At 38.0% G+C, this 25,821-nt stretch overlaps 2 protein-coding genes and 1 long non-coding RNA gene across 3 annotated transcripts; 1 reads left to right on the top strand and 2 right to left on the bottom strand.

The window, feature by feature from the left end:
- Nucleotides 1-4,357: 4,357 nt before the first annotated feature.
- LOC123667246 (E3 SUMO-protein ligase ZBED1-like) lies at nt 4,358-5,314 on the bottom strand. Its single transcript, XM_045601204.1, has one exon. It carries the CDS (start codon nt 5,312-5,314, stop codon nt 4,358-4,360), a length of 957 nt encoding a protein of 318 aa, XP_045457160.1.
- Nucleotides 5,315-6,063: 749 nt separating this feature from the next.
- Nucleotides 6,064-8,634, top strand: LOC123667245. Its single transcript, XM_045601203.1, has 2 exons — nt 6,064-7,819; nt 8,588-8,634. The coding sequence occupies exons 1-2, from the start codon at nt 6,064-6,066 to the stop codon at nt 8,632-8,634; spliced, it is 1,803 nt and encodes a 600-aa protein (XP_045457159.1).
- An 806-nt stretch (nt 8,635-9,440) lies between these two features.
- LOC123666738 lies at nt 9,441-9,652 on the bottom strand. Its single transcript, XR_006745315.1, has 2 exons — nt 9,567-9,652; nt 9,441-9,487 (listed from the first exon to the last, which is right to left on the bottom strand). It is a non-coding gene; the product is annotated as an uncharacterized LOC123666738 (long non-coding RNA).
- Between the last annotated feature and the right edge of the window lie 16,169 nt (nt 9,653-25,821).

The raw sequence follows: 25,821 nt of genomic DNA, 5'->3' as shown, positions 1-25,821 counted from the left end.
AAAAAAAAAAAAATACCAATGACGGAGAAAAAGAAATAAAAGTCGAAAAGACTGTTAAGTCACACAAGAACAACACAGTAAAAGAATTAATAAAGTTGTTTGAAGCTGACATAGCAGCATTTAAAAAACACAGTTTTAATTCTTCGCATCAAGCGAAATGTTACAAATACTGTATTGACAACTTGTTGGATGATGAAGTAGTTATCCATTGTGATTTTTCACAAAATTATGAATGTAAAATGTCGGAAGAGGTGCAGTCAATGCACTTTGGTGCGTCGAAAACGCAAGTTACTTTGCATACTGGCGTTATATTTTTTAAAGGTGGACAGAAATCATTTTGTACCGTTTCACCCTCCAATGTGCATCAGCCACATGCAATATGGGCTCATTTAAACCCAATTATAGACTTAGGTAAAACTTTGCTTACTGATCTTCAAAAAATTCACATATTTTCGGACGGACCCAGCTCTCAATATCGACAGAAGAATAACTTTTTTTAATCAATTATTTTTCTTCATTACATAATGTTGCTATCACTTGGTCAATTTCGAAAGCGGTTACGGGAAAGGGGTGGCTGACGCTATTGGAGGTGTAGTAAAGAGGTGTCTTGACAGGCAAGTTTCACACGGGCATGATATTGTAAGTGCTGCAGATGTGTATTCGACATTACAGTCTTCAGTTAAAGCTGTTAAATTTTTTTATATAACTGAAATGGTAATTGACGCTATTAAAGTATTTGTAACTAATAATCTTAAAACTATAAAAGGAACCATGAACATTCATCAAGTTACTTGTTTACGTGGTAATGATCAAATTCAGCATCGTATTTTGAGTTGTTTTTGTGCTAAAACTAAAATATCTTGCACTTGCTATGACCCAACTGAACACACGTTTGCAAATGTTTAAAAAATTGTGCCACTATCTGTACACGAAGACTACTGTAGTGCTGTAGTAGATGAACGTGATGAAAATGGAGTTGAAGAAACAGATAACCAAGTCCTAAACAACGAAATACAATCATCTATGCTACCAAACCTAGAACCTACAATTGGTGACACCGTTTTCGCAAACCATATTAACATTGCTTCTGACTTGCCAATTATATGCATAGGAGATGATGACCTACCACAACAATCAGGACAAAAAGACGAAAAAGAAAATTACGGCTTTATAGAATTTAATAACGAGCGTCTAAACATTGAAAATGATAAAGAGAACAGGAGAAATAATGATAACCTGTAAATAAATGATAACATGTAATCAAATTGAACTATACCCAACAATTTCGAAAAATCGTCTGGATTTAGGTTCAACCTCTAAAGAGTACGCAAAGGAAACGAAGAAAAAATCGTTGATTTCTATTGTGACGCGTAAAATAATTTTTTTTGAAAAGACCGCCTTTCACTTCAGACGTTCCCGCGCTCTCTCATAACAATATTAATTAATAATTCTTTGACCGTTCGCAGGAAAGTGGATTATTTAATTAATAATAATAACAATCATTCGCGCTTATATATTTTTTGATCACGTGATCAAAGTACTGAGAGTACCTTACCTCTAAAGCGCCAGTGCTCATAGTACAAAAATGGCGGCTATTTATGACGTCATATATTTCTCTATGGTATTGCGGCAGTGTGTGGCAGTGGTTTTCCATAAAGGAACGAATTTTTTTCACCAGTGAGAGCATTGAGCAGTTCTCAGTGTATATCGGAACATTGTCTATATGACGTCACACCATGGCGGCTCGCGTTTTAGATCACGTGATATACAGATTAAAAATTACGATATTATAAAAGAATAATGAACTTTTATGACTCAAAATTAGAACATTTAAGTTTATTTCTACATAAATTTTATTATTTATCAAATTCCATAATTTATTTTTCACTACCGAAAGTCCCCTATTACCTACTTACGTATTTTGTTCTAAGGTAAGCCATACAACCAATTTGAAAAATCATATTTCATCGAAACATGTACAAGAGTACTTATATAACCAATATAAATAAGGAAAATCGCCAGCAACAACCAAGTACATCCCGACATTCTTTGACGTCAGACCTAGTTATAAGCAATTGTGTGAAATTAGTAACAGTACATGGGCGACCACTTGCATTGATACAAGACAAAGCATTTCAAGAAATAATTAACATAGCTGTTCTTTCCAATATTCATAATAAACACATAAATACAAAAGTAATAAAAAGAATGATACTGGAAAAAGCATACCAAATAAAACTAAACATCGCGTCAGAAATCAGAAATAATTTAATAAGCCTCGATTCAGCTTCATATCTAGATAAAAATTTCTTAGGCAGCAATATACAACATATCAAAGAAAGCCAGATAACAGTTAGAAATTGCTGTTTTAGAAATTCTAGAACGACAAACAGGCGATTTCCTAAAAGAAAAAGTTTTAGGGGTCTTGAAGGATTTTATGATATCGACGGCTCTAATATATTTCATTACCACTGACAATGGCACTAATTTTAAAAGGATGGCAAAATTATTGGCATCTCATTGTTCTACTGCAATAACAGAAGATATTAATACTGATATGAATATCGATTGTGAGATCGACGACGAAAATGATGATGACGAAGATAATGATGGCGTTCCATTTGGCACGGATACACCGTTGGAAGTAAACGTCGATGCCATTATTAACGTAATGAGAAATGAATCGTTCAAACCACATACGCTCTGTGCGGCACACACATTGCAAATCTCTGTTAAAGACGCTATTGCTGGCAATTTCCAAGTACAACTTTGCGTTGAACTTGCAAGAAAGGCGGTAAAAATTTTACGTCGCCCAACCATTAAAATTGTTATAAAATCACAAAATTTAAACAAACCGATAATCGATTGCCCTCCTAGATGGTCCTCCACTTACCAAATGTTTCTTAGATTGGTTTCACTAAAAGATATATGTGATAGCCAATCTGAATTAACGGGTATTTACTGAGACGACTTCTGGACACAAATTACAGAAATTCTCATCTGCTAAGGCGGGTGAGAATTTCTGTTCAGCCTATTAATGAGGCGACAGAAGCCTGGCAACGAGAACAGCTAACAATTGGCGTTTTTTACATAGCATGGCTAAATTGCAAAGCCAAGCTTGAATTGATTCCAAGCATATTTGCAAATGAATTAGTAACGAATGTGAAATTACGAGAAAAAACCTTATTAAATGCTGATGTAGTCTTGGAAAGCTTGTACCTAGATGGTCGCCTAAATGTATTATTATCGGACCAAGATTGCATAAAAGCTCAAAAATTAATATTGGAAACATATAAACAATTACAAAGCGTAACATCGCTTGACACTGACATTCAAGAAGTGACATGCACTAGTCGTTATGATAGTGAAAATTCTACGAGTAGTCATGTCAATGATATTTTAGAAAAACAATTACAAGACGCTGAGTCACTTCGTGGGCTGCCCGGAAGAACTTCAATTGATAGTTTTCATGGAATGCTTCGGAAATTGAGATATGAACCCAGAGTGCCCTTGGAAAGTAATATATTAGCTCACTGCTCTCTACCTTGTTAAATGTCGCAAATTACGTTTTAGCTGCTCCAGCAACGCAAGTATCCGTGGAAAGGCTTTTTTCTTCAGTAAAATTTATACTCAATTCATTAAGAAGCAATATTAGCAGCAGCTTATTACAAGATATAATGTTAATCCGCTCTAATCATGATTTATTTACTTAATCAATTCTTATAATTTAATATTAGTAACAACATGTTAATTAAATCTTATAGTTCATTATAAGTTTGCATATTAAGATTTGCTGTTATTCGCCATTATTGACAAAATATGTGATTTCACTTTAATGACAATATAAATCAAAGACTTATTATAGAAGAGGGGGCAAACGAACAGTCGGTTCCTTACCATCAGGTGACCCGTACGCTTGTTTGCCGATCTAGTTGTATGAAAAAAAAATTATGTAACAAAATTTATTGATTATTATTTAAATGCTTATGTTTAAGTGTTTCGACATATTTCAATATATTAATGTTGTTAACGCCTGGCAAGTGTGTGTCACACACACATTTGCATACGTCGACCGATTCATCGGACGCGCCCGCTGCGGCGACCCGCTCACTAGGGATGTCGAAAGTGAAAAAAAATATCGATATTTCGATACATCGATATTTAAAAAAATATCAATATTGGCATTGATATATCGCGGAAAAATTATCGATATATCGATATATCGGTGTGATAGGAAAAAAAAATATGTGGCCTAATCTACTTCAATCATCTTACATTACTAGATAAATACTAATCAATAGACATCATTTTTAATTTTTTTAAATCAAGGACAACAATAAAAAATATTAATTATTTATTAATCAAACCAATATTTATCTGATACAGACATAAGAAAAACTCTTTGATTTACACGCTCGGCTGTAAGCCGACTTCTGTTATTGGGTACTGCGAGATTTACAGCAGATGCCACTCTCTCTGAGGAAACCGAGGACGCAGGCGATATCAAATACTTTAGAGCTATGTCGGAAAGGACTGGAGTAAAATGACGACAATCAAACCAGAATTTTGTAGGATTCTCTTTTCTGGGTATTATAGGCTGATCTAGATATTGCTTTAGTTCGCTAGGCATACCATCACTGGTTGAAAGTAAACTGGAGGTTACTGCAGCTATATCTATCATAATTTTTTCATGTCCGGACCACAACGACGGCGCAGAATTTTCTGAATTTGGAATTCTGGTAGTGGTTGTGGGTCTGAGTTCAGGCGAAAGTTGTCTTCTACGTCTATGTTCTAAACGTATTTCTTTTGACAATACGGTTATTGCAGTGGAAACAGCTAGTGCTGAATTAAAATGAATACGCTTAAAGCGAGGGTCTAAAATTGTTGCTATAGCAAGATGTAAATGTCGCTCTAGTGGTTCTAGTTTGGCAATAACTAAGTTTAGCAAACTCTTCTGAACAGCAACACCAAATTCGGTGAAAGGTTTTACTTCTTCAAGTCCTTTCTGAAGTAAGTTTGCAATGGGAATCGCCAAACTAGAAGTCACGTACTGATCGCCGCTAATTTCTTCAGTAGCTTGCTTAAATGGGGTAAGCAATATTATCAGATCTCGTATGACACTTAACTCTGAAGAAGTTATCATATCAGGTGCATTCCGCCTAGTTGCTAAAATCTTAGCCACAATAGCTGATAATGTATTGAATCTTTCCAGCATATCAAGACAAGAATTCCACCTTGTGCTTACTGATTGTATAAGTGTTAACACTTCTCCCTCTTTCTTTTGTCCCTCTTGTTCTGCTCGCAAATCGTCCATTGCGTTCACAGATTGTTTAAAATATGTAACAATGGCTTTGACACGATTGGCAATTTGAAGAACTGGTGCATTATCTCTTGTTGCGCCATCCACTATCCGATTTTAATCCAATCAGAAAAATGTTTGTCTGAGCTGGCAAAGAAATCATGACTCTTTTGCCTTTTCATCAACCTATATTGCCAATTAATTGTATATTATTATTTATATCTATTGTTTTGCTTTTGTCTTGCTAGTGATAAAATTACTTTGATCAGTTTTTTCATGTTAACTTTTTGTTTAGTTTATAATGTGTTTACGTTTGAATTTGTATTCGCTCTTACACTTATTTTAACTTGTATACTCACATTCACTGAAATTATACACCACTTGTACTCAATTTATACAAAGTGTACTCATGGAAATAATGAAACTACTAACAATTATCTCAGTCTGTTTTCGTGCCCTGTGTATGTGCTTTGTGTTGGTTGCGTTTGTGTAGCTTTGTTTTTGAAATTGGGAAATTCTCGGTGTGCTGTATCGCATGCCTTATTGTGTTACTACAGTTTCGGACTCAGTAAATAAAATTCGATAAAACTAATGCAATTATAAATGATATCGATAAGCTTGAAGTTGCACAATCTTCTCTTTGTAAAATTGAGGACTGTCAAAGAATTATGAACTACCCGAATAAGTGTCTAAAAATTATTCATCAAAACATTCGTAGTATAAATCGTAATTTTTCCGATTTTCAAACCTTATTGTTTAGATCCATGACTGATTGGAATTTAATAATACTAACGGAATGTTGGCTGCATAATAATCGTAACTTACCATCTCTTGAGGGATACAACAGTGTTCTAACTGAGAAAAACTTCACACAGAACGAAGGAGTTGTGGTATTTTTCAAAAAACATTTGAAATTAGTTGTATCCGAGCCTGACCTTTGTGATGCCAACTGTTTAATGATTAACCTTGAGGATAATATAACAATAATTGCAGTATACAGACCACCTGGTTACAAAGATGTTCCACGGTTTTTGGTATCCCTTGACAAACTTCTTTCTGAGACTAGTAGTACTCATAAAGTTCTGATAGGTGACATCAATATTGATATATTGGATAACAATAAGGATGTAAATTCTTCATCGTATTTGAATATGCTGGCTTCTCACAGTTTATTGCCGGCCCACACATTTCCAACTCATGGCAAGACTTGTCTTGACCATGTAATATTAAAATGCTCATATCGCGCCTTTTGTTGTGTTGCTGAAACCTCAGTTACGGATCACGACACTTTAATCCTGAAACTTGAATTTAGCACAATGACTGACAAATGCTTTTCACTGAAAAAGATTGATTACCCGTCTTTGGATGATGCTATGAAGAACTTGAATCTAAATATTCTATATGGAATGACTGATCCTAATGAGGCAACAGCATTTCTTCTGACTGTGCTTGACACTGTAATTAAAGCAAATACAAAAACTATCACCATCCCAAATCGTAAGAGGATCAAGAGGCCTTGGATGACTCCAGGTCTACTAAGATGTGTAAAGCATCGTGACAAACTACATCAAAAATCAAGAAAAAATCCTAGTAATGAAATATTAATGATAAGTTACAAGAGGTACAGAAATTTTTGCAATTCACTTTTAAAAAATATTAAAAATACTTATGAGAGCAACCGCCTACTTAAAGCTGCTAAGACTAATACAAAAGTTCTCTGGGACACTATCAAACAACTAACCTACTCTAATAATACAACTAGTTCTGCACATGAATTGGTCTCTCCAGTGGACCCGTTACTCTCAGTCAATAACATTAATAAATTTTTCGTTTCTATCGGGAAGGATATTGCCGAAAAAGCCTATTCCAATAGCTCTTATAAAAAAGCACCAATCAATTCTACACTGTCCTCATTCGTCTTGCTACCTACTGATGAATTTGAAGTTCAATCTCTTATCTTACAACTGAAGAAGAGCGGTGCTGCGGGCAGAGATGGCATTTCTGGAGCCTTTCTTAAACGTTATCATGAAATCTTAGTCCCCCCGCTTACACATATATTTAATCTGATCTTTTCTACTGGGATCTTTCCGGATTTATTCAAGCTAGCTGAAGTAATTCCAGTTTATAAGGGTGGTAGCAGGGATTGTGTTGGTAACTATCGACCCATTTCTAAAATAGATAAGAAAAATAAAATATTAGCTGTATTTTTGGACATTGCAAAGGCTTTTGACGCGGTCGCTGGTCCTATTCTGCTGGATAAATTGGAAGCTCTGGGTGTTCGTGGTGTGCAGCTCAAACTATTTGAAAGTTACTTGAGTGACAGAAAGCAAAGAGTAAAGGTGGACAACACTGTTAGTGACGACCTGCCGATAAGCTATGGTGTGCCACAGGGTAGTGTTTTGGGTCCAACACTGTTTCTGATATTTATCAATGATCTTTGTGACCTCCAGTTACAAAATGGTAAAATTATTACATTTGCAGATGATACTGCGCTTGTGTTTCATGGTGATAAATGGAAAGGTACTCTCGATATTGCGCAAAAAGGATTCGACGTTGTTAACGCCTGGCTCAGAATGAATGCCCTAACTATCAATGTCAATAAAACTAAATGTATACCATTCTTCATAAAAACTCCTGCCCCTAGTATTAGCCTTGGCTTAACTGCTCATGTATGCTCTGACAATGAATCTTGTAGCTGTCAAAGGATCTCTGTTGCCAACAGCACTAAGTATCTAGGTGTAGTTGTTGATAGTTCGCTAAATTTTAATTACCATTTAGACCTGCTACAATCGCGAACTCGGAAACTTATCTTCACCTTTAAGAATCTCCGTAATATTGCTGAAAAATCGACCATTAAAATGGTGTATCAGTCCCTCTGCCAATCCGTTTTAAGCTATTGTATTACAGTCTGGGGAGGTGCTTGTAAAACTAATCTTATAAAACTGGAGAGGGCTCAGCGTGCGTTATTGAAAGTTAGTTATTCTAAGCCATTTTTTTACCCTACCAAAGATATTTATCTTTTATCTGACGTACTCAGTGTTCGCCAACTATATATACTAAACACAGTGCTCAAACAACATTCTATGACTCGCTATGATCCTTTTTTAAATAACAACAAACGATGCAAATATAAAGTCTGCACCTCAGATACCCGTTGGTCCACCGCTTTCTCAAGGAGGTTTTTTGGTTTTATGGGCTGTCATCTATATAACAAGATAAACAGGTTGATCAACATATATCCGCTTACTAAATATGAATGTAAAAAAGCTATAGTAAAATGGCTTAAAGATCTAGACTACAATGAGACTGAGAAGTTGTTACTGGTCCTCAGCTAATACTAAGCACTCTAACACGCGTATACACATATTATGTTCTTTGCCACACATACATGTACATATACTAAGACCTACATACATTAACACATTTACTACATACATTTACACATTCATGCATTAAAAAATACATACACTAACCCATACATACACCATGACACTAAAGTGTGAGTATATTTAATAATTTTATTGATCAAATTCGGTCCGGATGTGGAGGGACTGGCAATCTGTAATACAGGTCTCCTAGTACAGTCGCCAGTCTCTCACACAGATTGTGTTTCGTTATGTTGAATTTTGTATTTTGTTTTGTGTGAGAGAAAATAAAATAAATATTTATTATTATTATTATTATTACTATTAAATTCAGCAAATGCGCCATGCAAGGAATTCTTTTTCCATCTTCCAAAAATTTCTTCACTGCAGCAACCATGTTAGCACCACCATCAGTGGTAATTGATAAGATGCAATCCTTTTCTATTGTAAACTCGTCGGTAATATTTTCAAAGCATTCTTTTATATAATCAGCTGTGTGCGCCTGCAGGAAAGAAGACCAATATTAGTCCACTTTATTAAATTTATTATAATTAACTATTTATTTTATTTTTTATAATTTGATGCATTTATTTTATACTTTACTTACCTGATACATTCTTCGTGCTGTCAATGTCACCATCTCATGCTCAGGAGTGCAGTTATTAGCTGTGTTAAGAAAATGTGCTGTCACTACGAGGAAACTTCGTGTCGAGTTAGTAAGAGTTAATATATCACTTGTTAAAGCAATATTATTTATCTCACTTAATTTTTGTTTTAAAATGGCTTTGGTAGTGGCGTATCGTTGTTCCATGAGGCCAGTTATCTGGAATGAGAAATGAATAATAAAATAACATTTAAAAATAAAAAGGATAGATAATAATTTAATATTATAGTTCGCTTACAGTAGTTCGTGATGGAATTTTATAGCGTGGACAAATGACGCTCATAAATCTTTTCAATCCTGATTTTTCTACACAAGATAGAGGCATGTTGTCTTTGCGAATCATGTAGATCAAAGCTTGATTTATTTGGCTAGTTTTATGACCCCCTGCTAAATTGAGAAAAATAATAAAATTAGTACATCCTCATAGAACTAAAATGTAAACAATACAGTAATCTAATATCAAAAAAAAAATACCTTCATAGCTTGAACTTCTTTCAAACATATCTATGAGTGTAGTCTGTTTCCACAAGTCTTTACTCTGACCATCTTTGGAGGATTCAATCTGAAAAAAATTATTGAATATTTTGTATATATTTCATTACACTTGTCGTCATAAATAGTATTAAGGTTAAGTGAAAACACCAAAATTTAAATTTATCGATATCGATACTTTTAGTAATTACACATCATTAGTTGACTGGTTATTGGTTATGAACAATTGATATTTAATTCTAAAGCTACGTTTGATCTTGCACAAATAAAATACTTACACCAGTATCATCGTAAATCGCAATTTCAGACAATTCCATGAAGTTATTTTCTATCTCAGCAGGTTTATTAGTATTGGTAATAGTTGAATTAGTAGACGAAACAGGTGAACTAGTTCTTGTTCTTGGTGTAATATTCACTTCACTTGACCTTGAGTTTTTATTTTTAAGTTGCAAAAACGCATGGTGATGCTTATTTTTAAGATGTGTAGATAAATTCGTCGTATTGCCACTGCTTTTATATATTTTCCCACACACATTACATGAAACGTTTTGTCTGTCTATTTTTTTGAAAAAGTTCCATACAACACTAGACATGACTGGAATGCTCGAATTATTTTGTTCACATACGTGAATTAATTATTGATTTAATTAGTTAGATTGTTTGAGAACTATAATCAACTCAAATGCAGGCAGAGGCAGAAATATGCTCGCGTTGAGGTTATAATACGGATAACAGACGGATAGTTGAAGCACAGACACTGACACTGACACTGAAATGACATTGACAGACAGAGTTGCCAACTTAAAAGCCAACTTAAGTACCAAATTAAAACGCAGTAAATCGAGTCGACCAAAGACAAAAAAAATGTAATTTGTTAAAAAATGTTAGTATAAAAAAGTATTCTTTTTTAGGATTTTTTAATTATAACAAATATCGATTTTTATACCTTATCGATACTTGTAATTTTATATCGATACCTCGATACATCGAAAAATTAAATATCGCTCAAAAATATCGATACATTGAAAAAATAATATCGATATATCGATGTATCGATATTTTTTCGACAAGCCTACCGCTCACTTCATTCTCGTTGACGATTGTACAAACACGTCTATGTATCTTATTTATACTTGCGTAACGCGCGGACCTGGTAGTAGCGCGGCGATCGCGCGCAGTTGCTACGCAGCCGACCGAGCGCGGCGGCTAGAGAGGGGTAAGGGTAGCGGCGCGTGCGGCGCGGCACCGCGCGAGTCGGTGCACGGCGCATAGATACAGTGGGTCCCGCGCCGTCGTCTAGAGCGCATGTGATTGTTTCTTGTATTGTAATTGAATGTTAACGTGTTTCTGTTGCGTTGTTAATGTCTGTATCTAATCCGAACTTGTAATAAATTGTTTAAAGCACGATATCCCGTTCTTTATAGTGGCGCCCAACTATAGTGGCCTCGAACTCAAACGCGTTCTTTTTACATGACGCGAACTATACCTACTTGTGTTTTGCCGCGAAAACACGCGACGAACACAGCGGCTAGATACGAATCTATAACGAACAACAAGATAAACGAGAAGTAAGTACCTACTAACTTACCGCCATGCCGAAAACGAGGTCCACACGCGCTGCCGATGAGCATCGGCAAGCTAGCGACCCGTTTAGCGACGACGCAAGCGACCCTGATGTCTACGACGACACCACGGCGGAGCCGCGCGCCCGTGGCGCCCCCGCCCCCGCTGCCCCTGGCGCTGCCGGCGCATCTACGAGTGTGGACACCGAGAGGCTCTTGGCGAATGTCATGCAGTCCTTTGCCAGAATGCAAGCGGAAACCAACAGGACTCTGGCTGAAACCCTGAGGTCATTGCCCTGCAACAACCCCTGGAACTCTGCAGCTTCCCCATCAAACAACCTCCCGCCTGTCCGCGCCGGTGCTGCTGGTACAGCCGCCACCGCCGGATGCGGCAACTTCGGCAAGTGTACGGCGAGGTTTGATGGAAGTTCACGTGACGCAGAAGTACTGGAAGCATTTTTAGACGCCGTAACTATCTACAAAGAGTGCAACAACGTGAGCGACGAGCACGCGCTGCGCGGCCTCCCGATGCTGCTGGTGGGTGATGCCGCCGTGTGGTGGCGAGGAGCTCGCACCAGTGCCATCTCCTGGACGGACGCCGTGGTGCGCTTGCGTTCCATGTACGGGACACCGCGGCCGGCTTACAAGATTTTACGTGAAATCTTCGCCGAAGAACAAAAAAACTCCGAGCGAGCTGAAGTGTTTATGTGTAAAGTGCGGTCGTTATTAGCAAAGTTGCCTTACGTAGTGCCTGTGTGTATGCAGATAGATATATTATACGGACTATTGCATCGACGTGTAAGAAAGCGTTTACATAGAGACGATGTTGGTGAGACTGTAGATTTATTTATAGATAAGGTTAGGAGTGTCGAAGACACGGTAGCGGAGGTCCAAGTATTGTCGAATGGTACCTACTCCGTTTCCGGCGCGAGCGCGCCATCTTTCGAACCGAAGTCGAATCGTACGATCGATCGCAGCGTTACCCTTACCACCGGTCCGAGCGTTACTACCGGAGCGAAACTCACTCCTAACTCGAACGAGAATTCTAAACGCGATAAGCGCGTTCGTTGTTCATATTGTAAATTTTATGGACATATTGTCGATAATTGTCGCAATTTACAGAATAAGAAAGGTAAACCGAATACTGTAAGTTCGAATATTAATGTAAGTAAAAATAATAATAATCCGATACGTTGCTATGGATGCGGCCAACCGGGCGTAGTGAGATCTAGATGTGAGACATGCCTTAATAAAAATGTACCTACGAAGTCTTCGGATTTTAATATCGTCGTCGGCACCGCAGCCGACGCCGACGTAGACCGCGCGCTGTGCGCGACGAGTGTGACTAAGCGGTCACATCCAATGGTGTCGGTTGTCGTTGCGAACAAGGAAGGCGTAGCGATAGTCGATACTGGGGCTACGTGTAATATTGCTAGTCCCATGTTATACGATATTTTACGTTCGAGCGGGGTACAACTTCAGGAGTCAGAACGCACCATCGGGCTTGCGGACGGCTCCCGACAACTGAAGGTGGTGTTGACCGCTACGGTGCCCGTGACCTTAGAAGGTAAAGAAGTAGCAACCGAGTTTGTGGTGTTCCCCGGTGAAAACACCCGAACCCTTTTAGGCCGAAGCTTCATTAGCGAAGCTGGCTTAGTGCTAGACTTAGCCCAAGAGTCGTGGTATTTTTCGGACAATCCCGATGTTGTATTCCCGTTTGTTCGATCTTTTGTTTTGAATAGCGCAGATCTGCTGCGAGCGGACATCTCCAATGTGACCTTGCGTGATGATGAGGGGACGAAGCTGCCGCCAGAGCACAGGAACGCCCTCAGTGCATTTTTATGTCGTAGGACGGACCGGTTCGCTGCCGAAGGGCCTCCTACCGACTTCGCCACGCACAGGATCAAGGTGAGTGAAAACCAAGAACCTATCGCTTCACCACCATATAGGCTGTCGCCTTCCAAGAAGGAAGCTTTGGAGAAAGAGCTGCGAGACCTGATCAGCGCCGACGTCATAGAGGAGTGTGAGTCCCCGTGGGCCTCCAATGTCGTTCTGGTGAAGAAGAAGAGTGGTGGCTTCAGGCTCTGTATTGACTACCGCAAGCTTAACGCGGTTACAGAAGCTGATCGCTACCCGCTCCCCAGAATAGAGGACATCCTCCACGCTGCAAAAACTTCCAAGTTCATGACCTCGCTAGATTTAAAATCTGGCTACTTTCAGGTGAGTGTCGATCCCGATCATAGAGATATGACTGCGTTTACGACTCCACTGGGCACCTTCAGATTCAAGCGCATGCCCATGGGTCTCCGCAACTCAGGCGCAACTTTCCAGCGGCTGATCGACCGATTCAAATCCAACTTGCCAGGTATAACTTTGGTCGCATATTTAGATGATTTGCTAGTGTTATCCGAGACCTTCGAGAAGCATCTCGCAGACCTGGAGGCCGTGTTTGATCGCCTCGCCATGTTCAACCTAGGAGTGAATCGCGAGAAGAGCCATTTTGCAAGGGACTCCGTGAAGTTTCTTGGTCACGTCATCGTACCAGGTGGTATACATGTAGACCCAGATAAGACGGCTGCTATAGCTAATATGCCAGCCCCTCAAAATGTGAAGCATCTGAAGTGTTTCCTGCAGACATCGAGCTGGTTCAGGCGCTTCATTCCTAATTATGCCGAAGTTAGCAAGCCGCTTACGTCTTTGTTGAAGAAGACGAGTGTGTGGAAGTGGGGCCCCGAGCAGCAAGGCGCTTTTGAGACTATTAAGTCTCTTCTTGTGTCAGCGCCGATACTGCGTCAGGCTGATGAGTCGAAGCCGTTCGTTCTCAGGACTGACAGCAGTGGCTATGCTCTCGGAGCAGCTCTACTCCAGGGGGAGGGCGTCGACGAACGTCCCGTGGAATATGCCAGTCGCCTCCTCACAGCGGCGGAACGGAATTACAGCACGACTGAACGCGAAGCTCTAGCCGTCGCACATAGGAGTATTTGCGTGATAAAACCGGTCAAAATTATTTTGCGTGTTTTTTGCAATGTAATCGAATGAAAGACAAAGTTTATTAATATTAGATATTTATTTTAAAGTAACTTCACATAATATTTGGGATTAAAACATGTTTTGACTAAAAATATTTAAAAAAAAAAAATTAATAGTCAGACTCTAACTCTTCGTCTTCATGTTCTTCGTCTTCTTCTATACTTTCGTCACTATCATTTTCATTTGGAGGTAAATTTGGTGTGCTCGCGACCATTAGATTGATTGCCTCCGTTGAAAACGGCTTACTCTTTTTGTGCTGCTTAGGTCTATTACAGCTTAAATATGGGTCTGAAGTCAGTAACAGTCTGTTTAATATATCCCTGTTACAATCAAGTCGTGAAAATTTTCTGGCAAAATTAAGTCGGTAATATCGTATGTGCTTGTTGCGGGCCTCGGCTGCCTCTTCCGATAATTGACCGATAGGTAGGATTGCAGTCGATATGACTTTGGCACCATGCATTAAAATTTTATGAATAGTTGGTGACATAGGATGCCAACCGTACAAATTTGTGTATATTTTTGCAGTTTCATGTGCAAAGGCTCCAAATTTATCTACATCAATGCTGTTCCCACTCGAAATCACTTCTAAAATTACTTTAAATCGCTTTATTAAACCTACATTTATACCTGTGATTTCAGAAGAACATTCCGCGTCAGCAAAGAATCTTCTAGACGTATTACCGTCATTAGAGGTCCCGAATCCTGGCTTGGGAATGTCTACGAGTAGACCCATTTTTTCTTTAAATTTCATTTGAATTACTTTTTTCGTTTCTTTAACAATATTTTTTTCTTCGACTGTCCGCGCTTGCCACTTTTTAAGTGGTAATTTATAAGCTAAATGTAACAGTGACTCGAAGAAACGAATTCTAGCATGAAGGATTGACAGTCCAAACTTCAGTGCTTCTTCATTGACTTCCTCTGCTACAATTAATTTATTAAAATCTTTGGAAGTCTGTCCGCAAATGTAACATCTCATAGTGGATGCAGTATCAGTTGCAGCATTGCATACTTTTCCGTCAATCATTGTTAACATCATTTTATGCGTTATTTTACCTAATCCATTAGGTGTAGACAATTGTGTTTCTTTTAAATTTGCAGCTTGATTTTTGATGTACGCTATTTCATTTTTAGTCACATCTTTTGATTCATTTATAAACCGTATGCGTATGGGTCTGCAAAATCTGACAGAGGATGGGACTGGGTTTTGCCATATGATTTTCTTTTGATCTCCATCGACCATTATAACTAGTCTTAAAGGTACAAATGAGCTTTGAAAAATATTTGCGTCACTGTCAATATTATTTTCAAATTTTTGTTTGTATTGCGACTGCTGCGCTCCATCACAGCCCCATTTTGAAATTAAAACCATGTTTTGCCTCTCTTCGTGTGAACAAGTTTCTATAACCTCTGCTACGTATTTATACAGGCGCAATGCAGTGTGGTCAAGTAAAGCTTGTAGTTCAACCTCAGAGCAGGTTTCAGTCACTCGAATCGATTGCGCATTGGGGTAACATTGGTTTTTGGCCTTTTTTATGAGTGAATAACAAGGGTAGATACTCTTGTTAGCCCCGTGAATTACTTCCCACTGTCTTCGACTGAAATCGCCTTCGACAAAAATTGCCAGTGCCTCTTCCGGTGTATGTTTCCTAACAACTATTTGCTTGTGAGCAGAAGAAATAACTTTTCGAAATTTAGTCGCTCTGGTTGGCGAGGAAGTTATTTCTTTTATTAATTTTGACGCGTCACTATTTCCTGAAGTGCGCTGACTCATGCTAGCCGCATACGTCAGTTCCTCGACAGGTACCTGCTCCCGTAATTCTTTTGTTTTTCGACGTTTGCTGCGGTCACTTGACTCTTCGAATGTTTTAGTTGGTCGTCCTGGTTTTTGTGTAGGTTCTGCAGACCAATAAGGCAATTCGATCGAAGATGTGAGCCATTGTTCATTGTTCTTCAAGAAACGTTGATCCTTATAACTACTAGCTGTCCATTTCTTCTTAAAATCACTCTTGAAACACCTTAAGGCCCGATTTAAAGCAGTTTTTTGCTCAGCTGGACATTTAGTCATTTCCACAAGTTTTTCTTCCATTAAAGAAAATTTTTCTTCCATTTTCTTCCCCTTAAACTCTTTCAGGATGTCATACAATGCTCTTCTGGTAAACTTCCTGACAGTTTCAGAGGCATCTACAAGAGAAAAAAACAAATCATTACAATATTGAAATAATTTAACTTTATATATATTCTTTATTGCACTTAGAAAAAATACAAACAGTAATTTAGTTACAATTTTAGTTTGCAAAGGTGGACTTATCTCTAGAAGAGATCTCTTCCAGCCAACCTAAGCTTGTGAGAAATAGTGTTATAAAGCAGGCTTTATTGCAGTTAGAGTGATGTATATAATACATATAATGATAATACATTTTATCAAATAATAATAAATCGTTACTTAAATGTTATATGTACAATACAATATATGCTATATACTATTTTATACATGCTTACATATATACATACATACATACACACATACATACATACTACTTACTTAAATACCTATCTATGTAATACAATACACAATAATAGTACATATGATAATTTTAGATAACTTTTATGTAAATTAACTTCGAATGGACAAAAAACAAAATGGCGGATAGAGGCGGACAATTTTGTTGTGACACATGATTGGCAACAGCCTAAATTTCATGCCTATAAAAGAAATTTAGCTCGACAAGACCAGACACTTAAACAAAAACACTATTATAATAAAATTATAAGTAAAAATAAATACTCAAATAAGACACGTTAAACATAGCTCGTATAAGTTTAATAGAAAACAGAAAACAGTTAAAAAGTATTTTTAAATATAGTACATACCTTCCACTTCCATATTAAATTTTAAAAAAATCTGTTGTCAACCCCACGAAAACACAATAGCAAGAGAACTAAACACCACTAACAAAAGCGTCGCGAACAAAGACGTGCGATTGCCACAATGACTGAGTTCGGACTGACTTTACAACAATAAGCAAGTACGAATACCAGTTTTATGGCGGCCAATTGTTAGATTGGTTATCTAACTTGAACAAAAAATGGTTTAAAGAATATTTTGAGTAACTTTTTGCTTTTGACTTTTGACCGGTTTTATAATGCAAATACTCCTTTGTGCGTCGTGTGGGCTGTATCCAAGTTCCGTGGGTATATTGATGGGGCAGAAGTAGTAGTTAGGTCCGATCACCAACCGCTTAGGTGGCTCATGAGCTTGAAGTTGCCAAGTGGTCGACTGGCCAGGTGGGCTCTGAGTCTCCAAGAGTACAACCTCAAAATAGAGTATACTCCAGGTAAGTCTAATGTAATTGCAGATACGTTATCGCGCCCCGCGTGTACTGAGGGCGTCGATTGTGACTTATGTTTCACAGAAGCTGTTGATCTGCCCTCTCGCAGCCCCAAAGATGTTCGAGAGAACCAAATTAAGGACGATGAGCTACGTAAGATCGTCGAGGCTATGGAGTCCGACGATCCCTTTAGGGGGAGAGCGTGGGCAGATAAGGGATATGTGCTGGCCGATGGTGTGTTATACCGTTATGGCCCAGAAAATGAAGATAACGACGATGCTTGCTTAGTGGTGCCGAAGCACGAGCACGAGACCGTGCTAGCCGAGTACCACGACGCCCCTACGGCTGGTCATTTTGGCGTAGAGAGGACGCTGCAGCACATCGTCGGTAAGTATTATTGGCCTGGAATGAGGTCCTACGTGGCCCAATATGTTAAGAATTGCGCGGCTTGTCAGCGGTACAAGGTGGACTCGCGGAAACCTGCCGGTCTGCTGCAGGTGCCCGCCACGTCGCGTAGATTTGAAGTTGTCGCAATCGATTTGTTCGGTCCATTGCCAGAGACCGAAGCCGGCAACAAGTGGATCCTCGTGGTAGAGGATACGTGCACCAGGTGGGTAGAGTTGTTTGCTCTAGGGGCCGCCACCAGCGAAGAGTGTGCTAGGATCCTGGTTAATGAAGTGTTCCTGCGTTACGGGGTGCCTAGAAGGCTCGTTAGCGATAATGGAGTGCAGTTTGTCAGCGAGGTAATGCAACAAACCTTTCACGTCCTAGGCATAAAGCAAGCGCTAACGTCGTATTACCACCCACAGTCCAACCCTGTTGAGCGCAAGAACCGGGACCTTAAGCCACAGTTGGCTATTCTGGTGGGTAAAGATCATAATGCCTGGGATGCACACTTGGCAGCGATTCGTTTCGCTATGCACACTTACGGTAAGTACGGGTCATACACCCGCGTACTTGAATTTCGGGCGCGAGTTGCGCGCGCCTGCCGACGTGGTGTCCGATATGCGGACAATCGTCGAGAATGAGAATGTAGTCGCGTCAATAACGCCATTCCTTAAGAAGTTGCCCGTCGTGTTGATGGACGCGAGAGACGTCCAGGAGAAGGCCCAGGCAACTCAGAAAAAGTACGCCGATGAGAACCGTCGGCCCGCGCCAGATTATAAGGTTGGCGATTACGTACTTTTGAAGACCCAAGGCTCCAACGACGCTAGTAGAGGGCAGACGCCTAAATTTATACCCCGTCGTGATGGACCGTACCGTGTCCGAGAGGTCGTAAGTGCCACGACTTATGTGTTGGAGCGTATTAGCGATGGTGTTTCCTTGGGTAAGTATCACGTCTCGTTGTTAACCCCGTTCGTTGGTCGCATCCAAGCTCCGATTCGAGAAAAGCGTAGGAGGGGAAGACCGCGAAAGGCTAACCCGACTCCGAGGGCGTAACGTCTGGGTTAGAGGGGGAGGATGAAACGCGCGGACCTGGTAGTAGCGCGGCGATCGCGCGCAGTTGCTACGCAGCCGACCGAGCGCGGCGGCTAGAGAGGGGTAAGGGTAGCGGCGCGTGCGGCGCGGCACCGCGCGAGTCGGTGCACGGCGCATAGATACAGTGGGTCCCGCGCCGTCGTCTAGAGCGCATGTGATTGTTTCTTGTATTGTAATTGAATGTTAACGTGTTTCTGTTGCGTTGTTAATGTCTGTATCTAATCCGAACTTGTAATAAATTGTTTAAAGCACGATATCCCGTTCTTTATACTTGCTCATTAAATTGTATTACTGTTGATATTGAGTTTACATACTACCACAAGCGAGCACCTACCAACGCAGACGACCAATTCCAAGCAAATGTAGGCGTATGATCTCATACACGGAGGCAAAAACTGAAGCTCTCCTATAAGTAAATTTCCAAAATAATAATTTTTTTATCCAGTTCGCTATCAAAAACACAGTGACAAACATTTTTGATTATTATTTGTCACGTTATCACACGATTCTTCAACTTTATTCCTCTTTGGATTTCCGTTTTCATCATTATCACTTTTAAAACAAGATTTTTTATTTTCATTTATTGTCGTCATTGGTACATAATTATTTCCTTTTATTTATAAATATTGTATCTTGTCTATCTATATTAAAAGATTGTGATTCGTTTTCTGAGCCATTATAGCTGTATTCGGTGAAATCTGAAAAGAAATACCTATTTAGTTGGTTATTTTTATTTTTCACATAGGGGAGAGTCTGTTATTTTGGGCCATTTAAAAAAAAATGCGGTTTTAAAATGTTTCTTTGAAAAAAGCAGAGACAACAGCTGTATTAAATGAAACTATATTTATTTGGCTTCACATATAATTAATAATAATCAACATAATATTAGCAACACTTAAGATAATTATCATTTTATGAGATCAGATATTTGTTTCAATTTAACCAACCGGTAGGATTAATTGGACCACACGGTTGGTAATTTGGACTTAGAGAAAACCTTCCTATAAAACTAAACACAAACACTTTTAAGAAAAATATCCCTCGTACTACAAACAAAAATGATAGAAAATCTAACTTAGACTAAAAATACTTTAAAAAAAAAAACAAACAAAATTCTGAATAAGTTTGAAAAAGATTAATTCTGAGAATCATCACAAACATTGGGGTTAGTGGTGCAAGTTTCATGATTCCAGTTATGGCAACGCACACATTGTATCCAATCTACTTTTGCCCCTTTCTTATCTTGGTAACTTCGCCCACATTTCGTACAATCATTTTCTTTATCTTCTGAATCGCAACTCTCTGAATCGTCAAAGACTATGACTTCTTCCGTTTCATGAAGGCGTAATACCAGGCCTTCCCAGCCATTTTCTTTGTTCTATTGAAATTGTTTTTCAGTCCATTTTTTTCGGGAATTTGGTAAGCAAGTCTCCTAACATCTGTGATAGTTAACCCAAACATGTGTTCCTCCAAAAATAATATGTGCTCTACTAGAACGTTTTCAAATTTGCTGTCAAATACCGTTGGTCTTCCTTTATTAATTTCAACACGTTCTTCTGAATAATTTTTATCTAAATGTCCTTTTAATGTTGCTTTAGGAATCTTGTATAATCGTGCACACTCGTTCAAACCAATATTTGAATTCTTATAATCATGTATAGCGTTTTGTAGATCTTCTGCTTTCCATTTAAAATATTTTTGTTCAGTCATCTATAACAAACAGGAAAAAGTTCGATAAATTGGACCAGTCCATTTTAATCGACTATGTATGGTCCATTTAAGCAAACCGTTTACTCGTAAAAAAAATGAATTTGACAAGAACATAACCTATCTAAGCCGGTTAATGTTTATCACAAGTTAATTGTTAATTAATAATGAATCACAATTAAAAATATAAATATAGACAGCTTACCTTTGCTTTAATTACACCACTAGGAAAGAACACCAAAATTTACATTAAAAAACAATGAAATTCGTTTTTCGTTAATGACAACTATGCCGCGCTATGTTATGAGAAATCCAAAATGGCCGATGTGTAGTGAAGTTAGTTAATTGTTGTTTGGTGTTGCCAATTATAAAATAAATAAACTACTAAACAGTTATTTGATGGTGGTCCAACTTAACGAGTGGTCCAATATACCAAACCTTCCCCTAAATAAATTATCATTAAAAATATTATAATTATTTTCTTAAGTTTTTATTTGATAATCTCCTCCCGAAAGCACAGCCTGAGTATTATAATAAGCCTTATAAAAGTTATGAAGGACTGGTCATAGCCCTTTTAGTATTTATTTATTTATTATTATATTTTTTATTATATTTTGCTATAAAATTCACAATCAAAACAAACGGCGGTTTTTGATAAAATAAATTAAAATCATTTAAATTCAATAAATTACACTAATATTACTGACCATTACTGCCATCTGTGCCAGTAATCGAATTCGGAATATTATAATGATTATCGCTAGCATCACCTGAAAAATATATGAGTGACTAGCTGACCCCGCTAACGTTGTTTTGCCATAACACAAAATTTCAAATATTTTTCTCAATTTGATCGCAGCACCAACTGTCGGGACAAACTGAAATTAAAATAGAATAATATTTAATACTTGATGCTGCGATGGTAGCGCAGTTTACCGGGTCCAATGTAAAACATTCCAAAAATAACAACTACTCATAAATGAAGAATAAAACAATAATTAAAAAAAAAAACATAAAAACCCGCCTGCGTGAAGAACAACTAATAGAAAATCAACTGAAAAAGCTGGAACAAGATAAAAATTCAATATGCACACAAAGTCAGCGAAATAAATAGAAACAATATCAAACATTTTGTGCTGTACATTTAAAATGTATTCATACGGTAGTCCTTCGAAACTTTATGCAACGTCGTACATAACATGCAGTCGGAGACATGCACAAAGAGAGAATGATTTGACTTATCCTTCAATTTCATGCCTCTTCAGCTCTTTTCTCTGCAATCAATCCATTGAAATAACCTTCTATTATTTCATTGGGTGCTCTAGCATTAGCAGGTTGTATTTCTAAATTTAACTCAGACGAACCAACGCAAATTAAGGGCAACAACTCTTCAGTATTCAAGTATTGTGGTTCATTAGATAAACTTGATAAACACTGAATAAGATATGTATTTCCAGCTAAAAGGACACGATCTACATCAGATGTATTCCATTGTGAAACAGACTGTACTTCAGAGTAAGCAATAGCCGTAGCAGCCATGGCTGTGCATTGACGTCCACTCGAACTCGCAAATCTTTCATTACCTTGATGAAATGTCCCACGCAAAATAGTCTTATTGTCATCTATCTGTTTGGAATGAGTTTGTGGAGTCTGGATGAAGTCAATGTTCCTCTGAGCTTGTGATATTGTTATAGCTTGTATGTTGTATACTTTGATGCAATTCTTCATCACTAATATCAAAATTAATTTGAACGTTTCTGTACAAATGATTATTTTGAACTAGCCACGTAAGCGCTCTTTTAATTTTTTTCTGTATCTACGCTGTACCTTTTATTGCCAGTTATATTTTCAAGATTTTCGGTCACAATCGCAATGCCCATATTTGCCCCACATAAAGGAAGCTGTTCCGCTACCTCTTCAACTTGTTGAGCAAACAGTATGGCTTGTCCTGTGAAACTCTGTTGACCATAGCGACCACCTAGACGTAAAACTTTGATAAATGGTTTTATTCGCGAAACCAATCTTAATTCGATTTCAGAAAGACAATCAAGTTGCTCTGGGATAGGAGAAACGATCATATTGTTTCAAAATGCATTTGAAGGGCACTGATTCTTTGCTATTTTACTTGCACATCTTGTAACAACAAGTTATACGTTGAGGCACATCAGAAGGTAGTATTGTTAAACTAGCGCTAACATTGATATTACGACATTGTTTTTGATATAGTAATTTCGTGCAAACATAGCATGGTACCGCAGCTATTTGCGAAATTTCCTCCTCAAATTCATTATACAGTTGTCTTCGGGCACGAGATCTATTCCTCATGACAGACAGTCTATATTTACGAGAAACAGGAGACAACTGAGTGTAAGTTTGAGATACTTGGTTCAGTCTAGCTGATCGAGAAGTAGGAGATTCGTTTTTTCGACTGTGAGAAATATATCCTCTCATAGACTCTAGTCTGACTGTCCGAGACGACGGAGATTCATTTTCTCGACTGTGAGACATGTATCCTCTCATAGACTCTAGTCTGACTGTCCGAGACGACTGTAGTGTGTAAGTAAATGTTATATAGATATTATATGTAGTAGTAGCGTAAGAGTGCCTTAATAAGTACTTATATAATAATGTCTAATGTTTGAGATGGAGTGCAGTAATAAATCAGATTAGAATAGATCCAGTCGTTTTCATATCTCCGATGACATAACCTTACATGGCGACCCTGCCATCCGAGACGGGCTGCCTAGTCCGGTCGCGAAATTTTAAATTCTTAAAAAATTAATAGTTTTATTAAATTTTCGCGATGTGCCGGTCAGATATTCAGAGAGAAGACGTTTTTATTACACAAAATAGTGGCGATTCAAATTCGGCTTCGGCTATACCAAAGTTGCCATTATTCCTGGATTCATAATGAGGTTTTAGCCCAAAACCTCAGAAGGTCATTCCGACGATTCACGCCGGAGGCTCGTGTCTGCTACGAGTGCCGCCAGCAACGCCAGGAGCCCGAGCACCACCACCAGGAAGCCGGTATGAGACACCCGAGCAGTAAGTGATTTGTTATCGTAAAAACCAAAAAGCATTTAGTGAAAAGTGCAGTGATGAGAGTTCTATTGTTAAATTAATTAATTAAGAGGGGACCTAATTTTAGCCTGCTTTTATTTTAATTTTATGTTTATAATTAAGTAATATTTTAATTTTATATATATATTTTTTTATATGATATGGCAAATGAACTTAAAGAGATATATGACAAGTAAAAAAAAATATATTAAAGATAATTTAAATTCAATCATACTGTGATTTGATTCAGAATATTTTTATAGAGATAGAAACATTTTGTACAAAGTCATATAGTTCTCAGTCTTATAGTGCTGAGTGTACGGTCGAAATTCAAAACGAAGCAACTATGGAGTCTTTTGATTATCGAACTGCTGTCGCTTTATTACCGATTATGAACGGGGATGAAAACGTCACCAAATCCTTGATAGATGCCATAGAATTGTATAGCTCGTCACTCACTTTAGAAAGTAAGCAAATGCTCATTAAATTTATTTTAAAGACGAGATTACACGAAAATGCGAAACTACGAATGTCTACTTCGTATGATAGTTGTGACTCGCTTATTAGAGACATGCGTCAGCATCTGCTCACCAAAAAGTCGAGTACAGCTATACATAAGGAATTGTCGTTTATTAGTCAAAATGGTTTGACTTTAGACAAGTATGGGTCTAAAGTTGAACAACTTTTTGTGGATTTGACGGTCGCACAAGCGGATGGTGATCAAAATGCGTATAAAATACTACGTCCTCAAAATGAGAAAATCGCCATAAAAAGTTTTATTGACGGGTTACGAAACCGTGAAATCCGTACTATTCTATCGGCGCGTAATTATGACACCTTGAAAGATACTATCAGAGCTGCGCAGGACGAGGAGTTGTCATACAATCGTCCTCAATCGCACGATATAGCTTTTATTGGTTACCAAGGTTATTCTTTTAAAAATCGCGGTAATTACCGTAAATTTGATAATGGACGCCCTAATCGTACGAACGATAGATATATACGTAGGGGTAATAATAGAGTATCTTTTAATAGGCCACCACACAATTATTTTCAGAATCAGTCTGGAAATTATCGTAAGACTAATATGCAGCGCGGATCGACTCGTTCAAATCGCGGCAGGCCTGGACGTACATATACGCGTACTAATAATGTACACGTAATCGAAACAGGCATTAATAATATGAACTTTAACGACGAAAATCGTAACAAGGCTAATTCGGAAGAATGTAGAGATAATTCGTTGCAGTTTTTTCGATAATCATTTCATTTATGCGTGTAACAATAATAGCTCGGTAGAATTTTTAATACAAGGTGCCAAATATAGTTTGCTTATAGATTCCGGAGCATCATTATCCGTATTGAAATACAACACGGTAGCACAGTGGAACATTCCAATTCATAAGGAATGCATTTACATAAATGGCATAGGAGGCAAAGTGCAAACGTTAGGCTATGTTTTCATTACGTTGACCATAAATGATCAGGAATTCGTACACAAGTTTTATGTTATGAAAACTTTGCCTGGTATTAGAGATGGTATTATAGGTATAGATTTTATGAACAAGTATAACGCTATTTTAAATTTCGAAAATAATACGATTACTATTAGTAAAAATAACAATATTATAACCTTACCTATGATAAATAATTGTATAGGAAATAAAAGCTTTTTTTTGAGCATTCCACCGAGATGCGAAAAGATATTTACATTGGAGACTAGTTTTAACGAGGATTGTGTAATTTTACCGTATCAATTATGCGATGGAGTTTTTATAGCCGGAAGCATTTGTAGGCCGAATAATGGACAAGTTTATATACAGATATTAAATAC

The sequence above is a fragment of the Melitaea cinxia genome, chromosome 27, assembly GCF_905220565.1.
Source record: "Melitaea cinxia chromosome 27, ilMelCinx1.1, whole genome shotgun sequence".
In the NCBI taxonomy this organism is placed as follows: Eukaryota; Metazoa; Arthropoda; class Insecta; order Lepidoptera; family Nymphalidae; genus Melitaea; species Melitaea cinxia.
The sequence above is the reverse complement of the archived record's forward strand: the minus strand, read 5'-3'. Positions and strand labels throughout refer to the sequence as shown.

Coding starts and splice junctions, on each gene's coding strand:
- LOC123667246 (XM_045601204.1), bottom strand. CDS start 5,314: ATGGACGATTTGCGAGCAGAACAAGAGGGACAAAAGAAAGAGGGAGAA.
- LOC123667245 (XM_045601203.1), top strand. CDS start 6,064: ATGACTGATTGGAATTTAATAATACTAACGGAATGTTGGCTGCATAAT. Junction 7,820..8,587: donor TCATGGTGATAAATGGAAAG/GTACTCTCGATA, acceptor AATGGCTTAAAG/ATCTAGACTACAATGAGACT.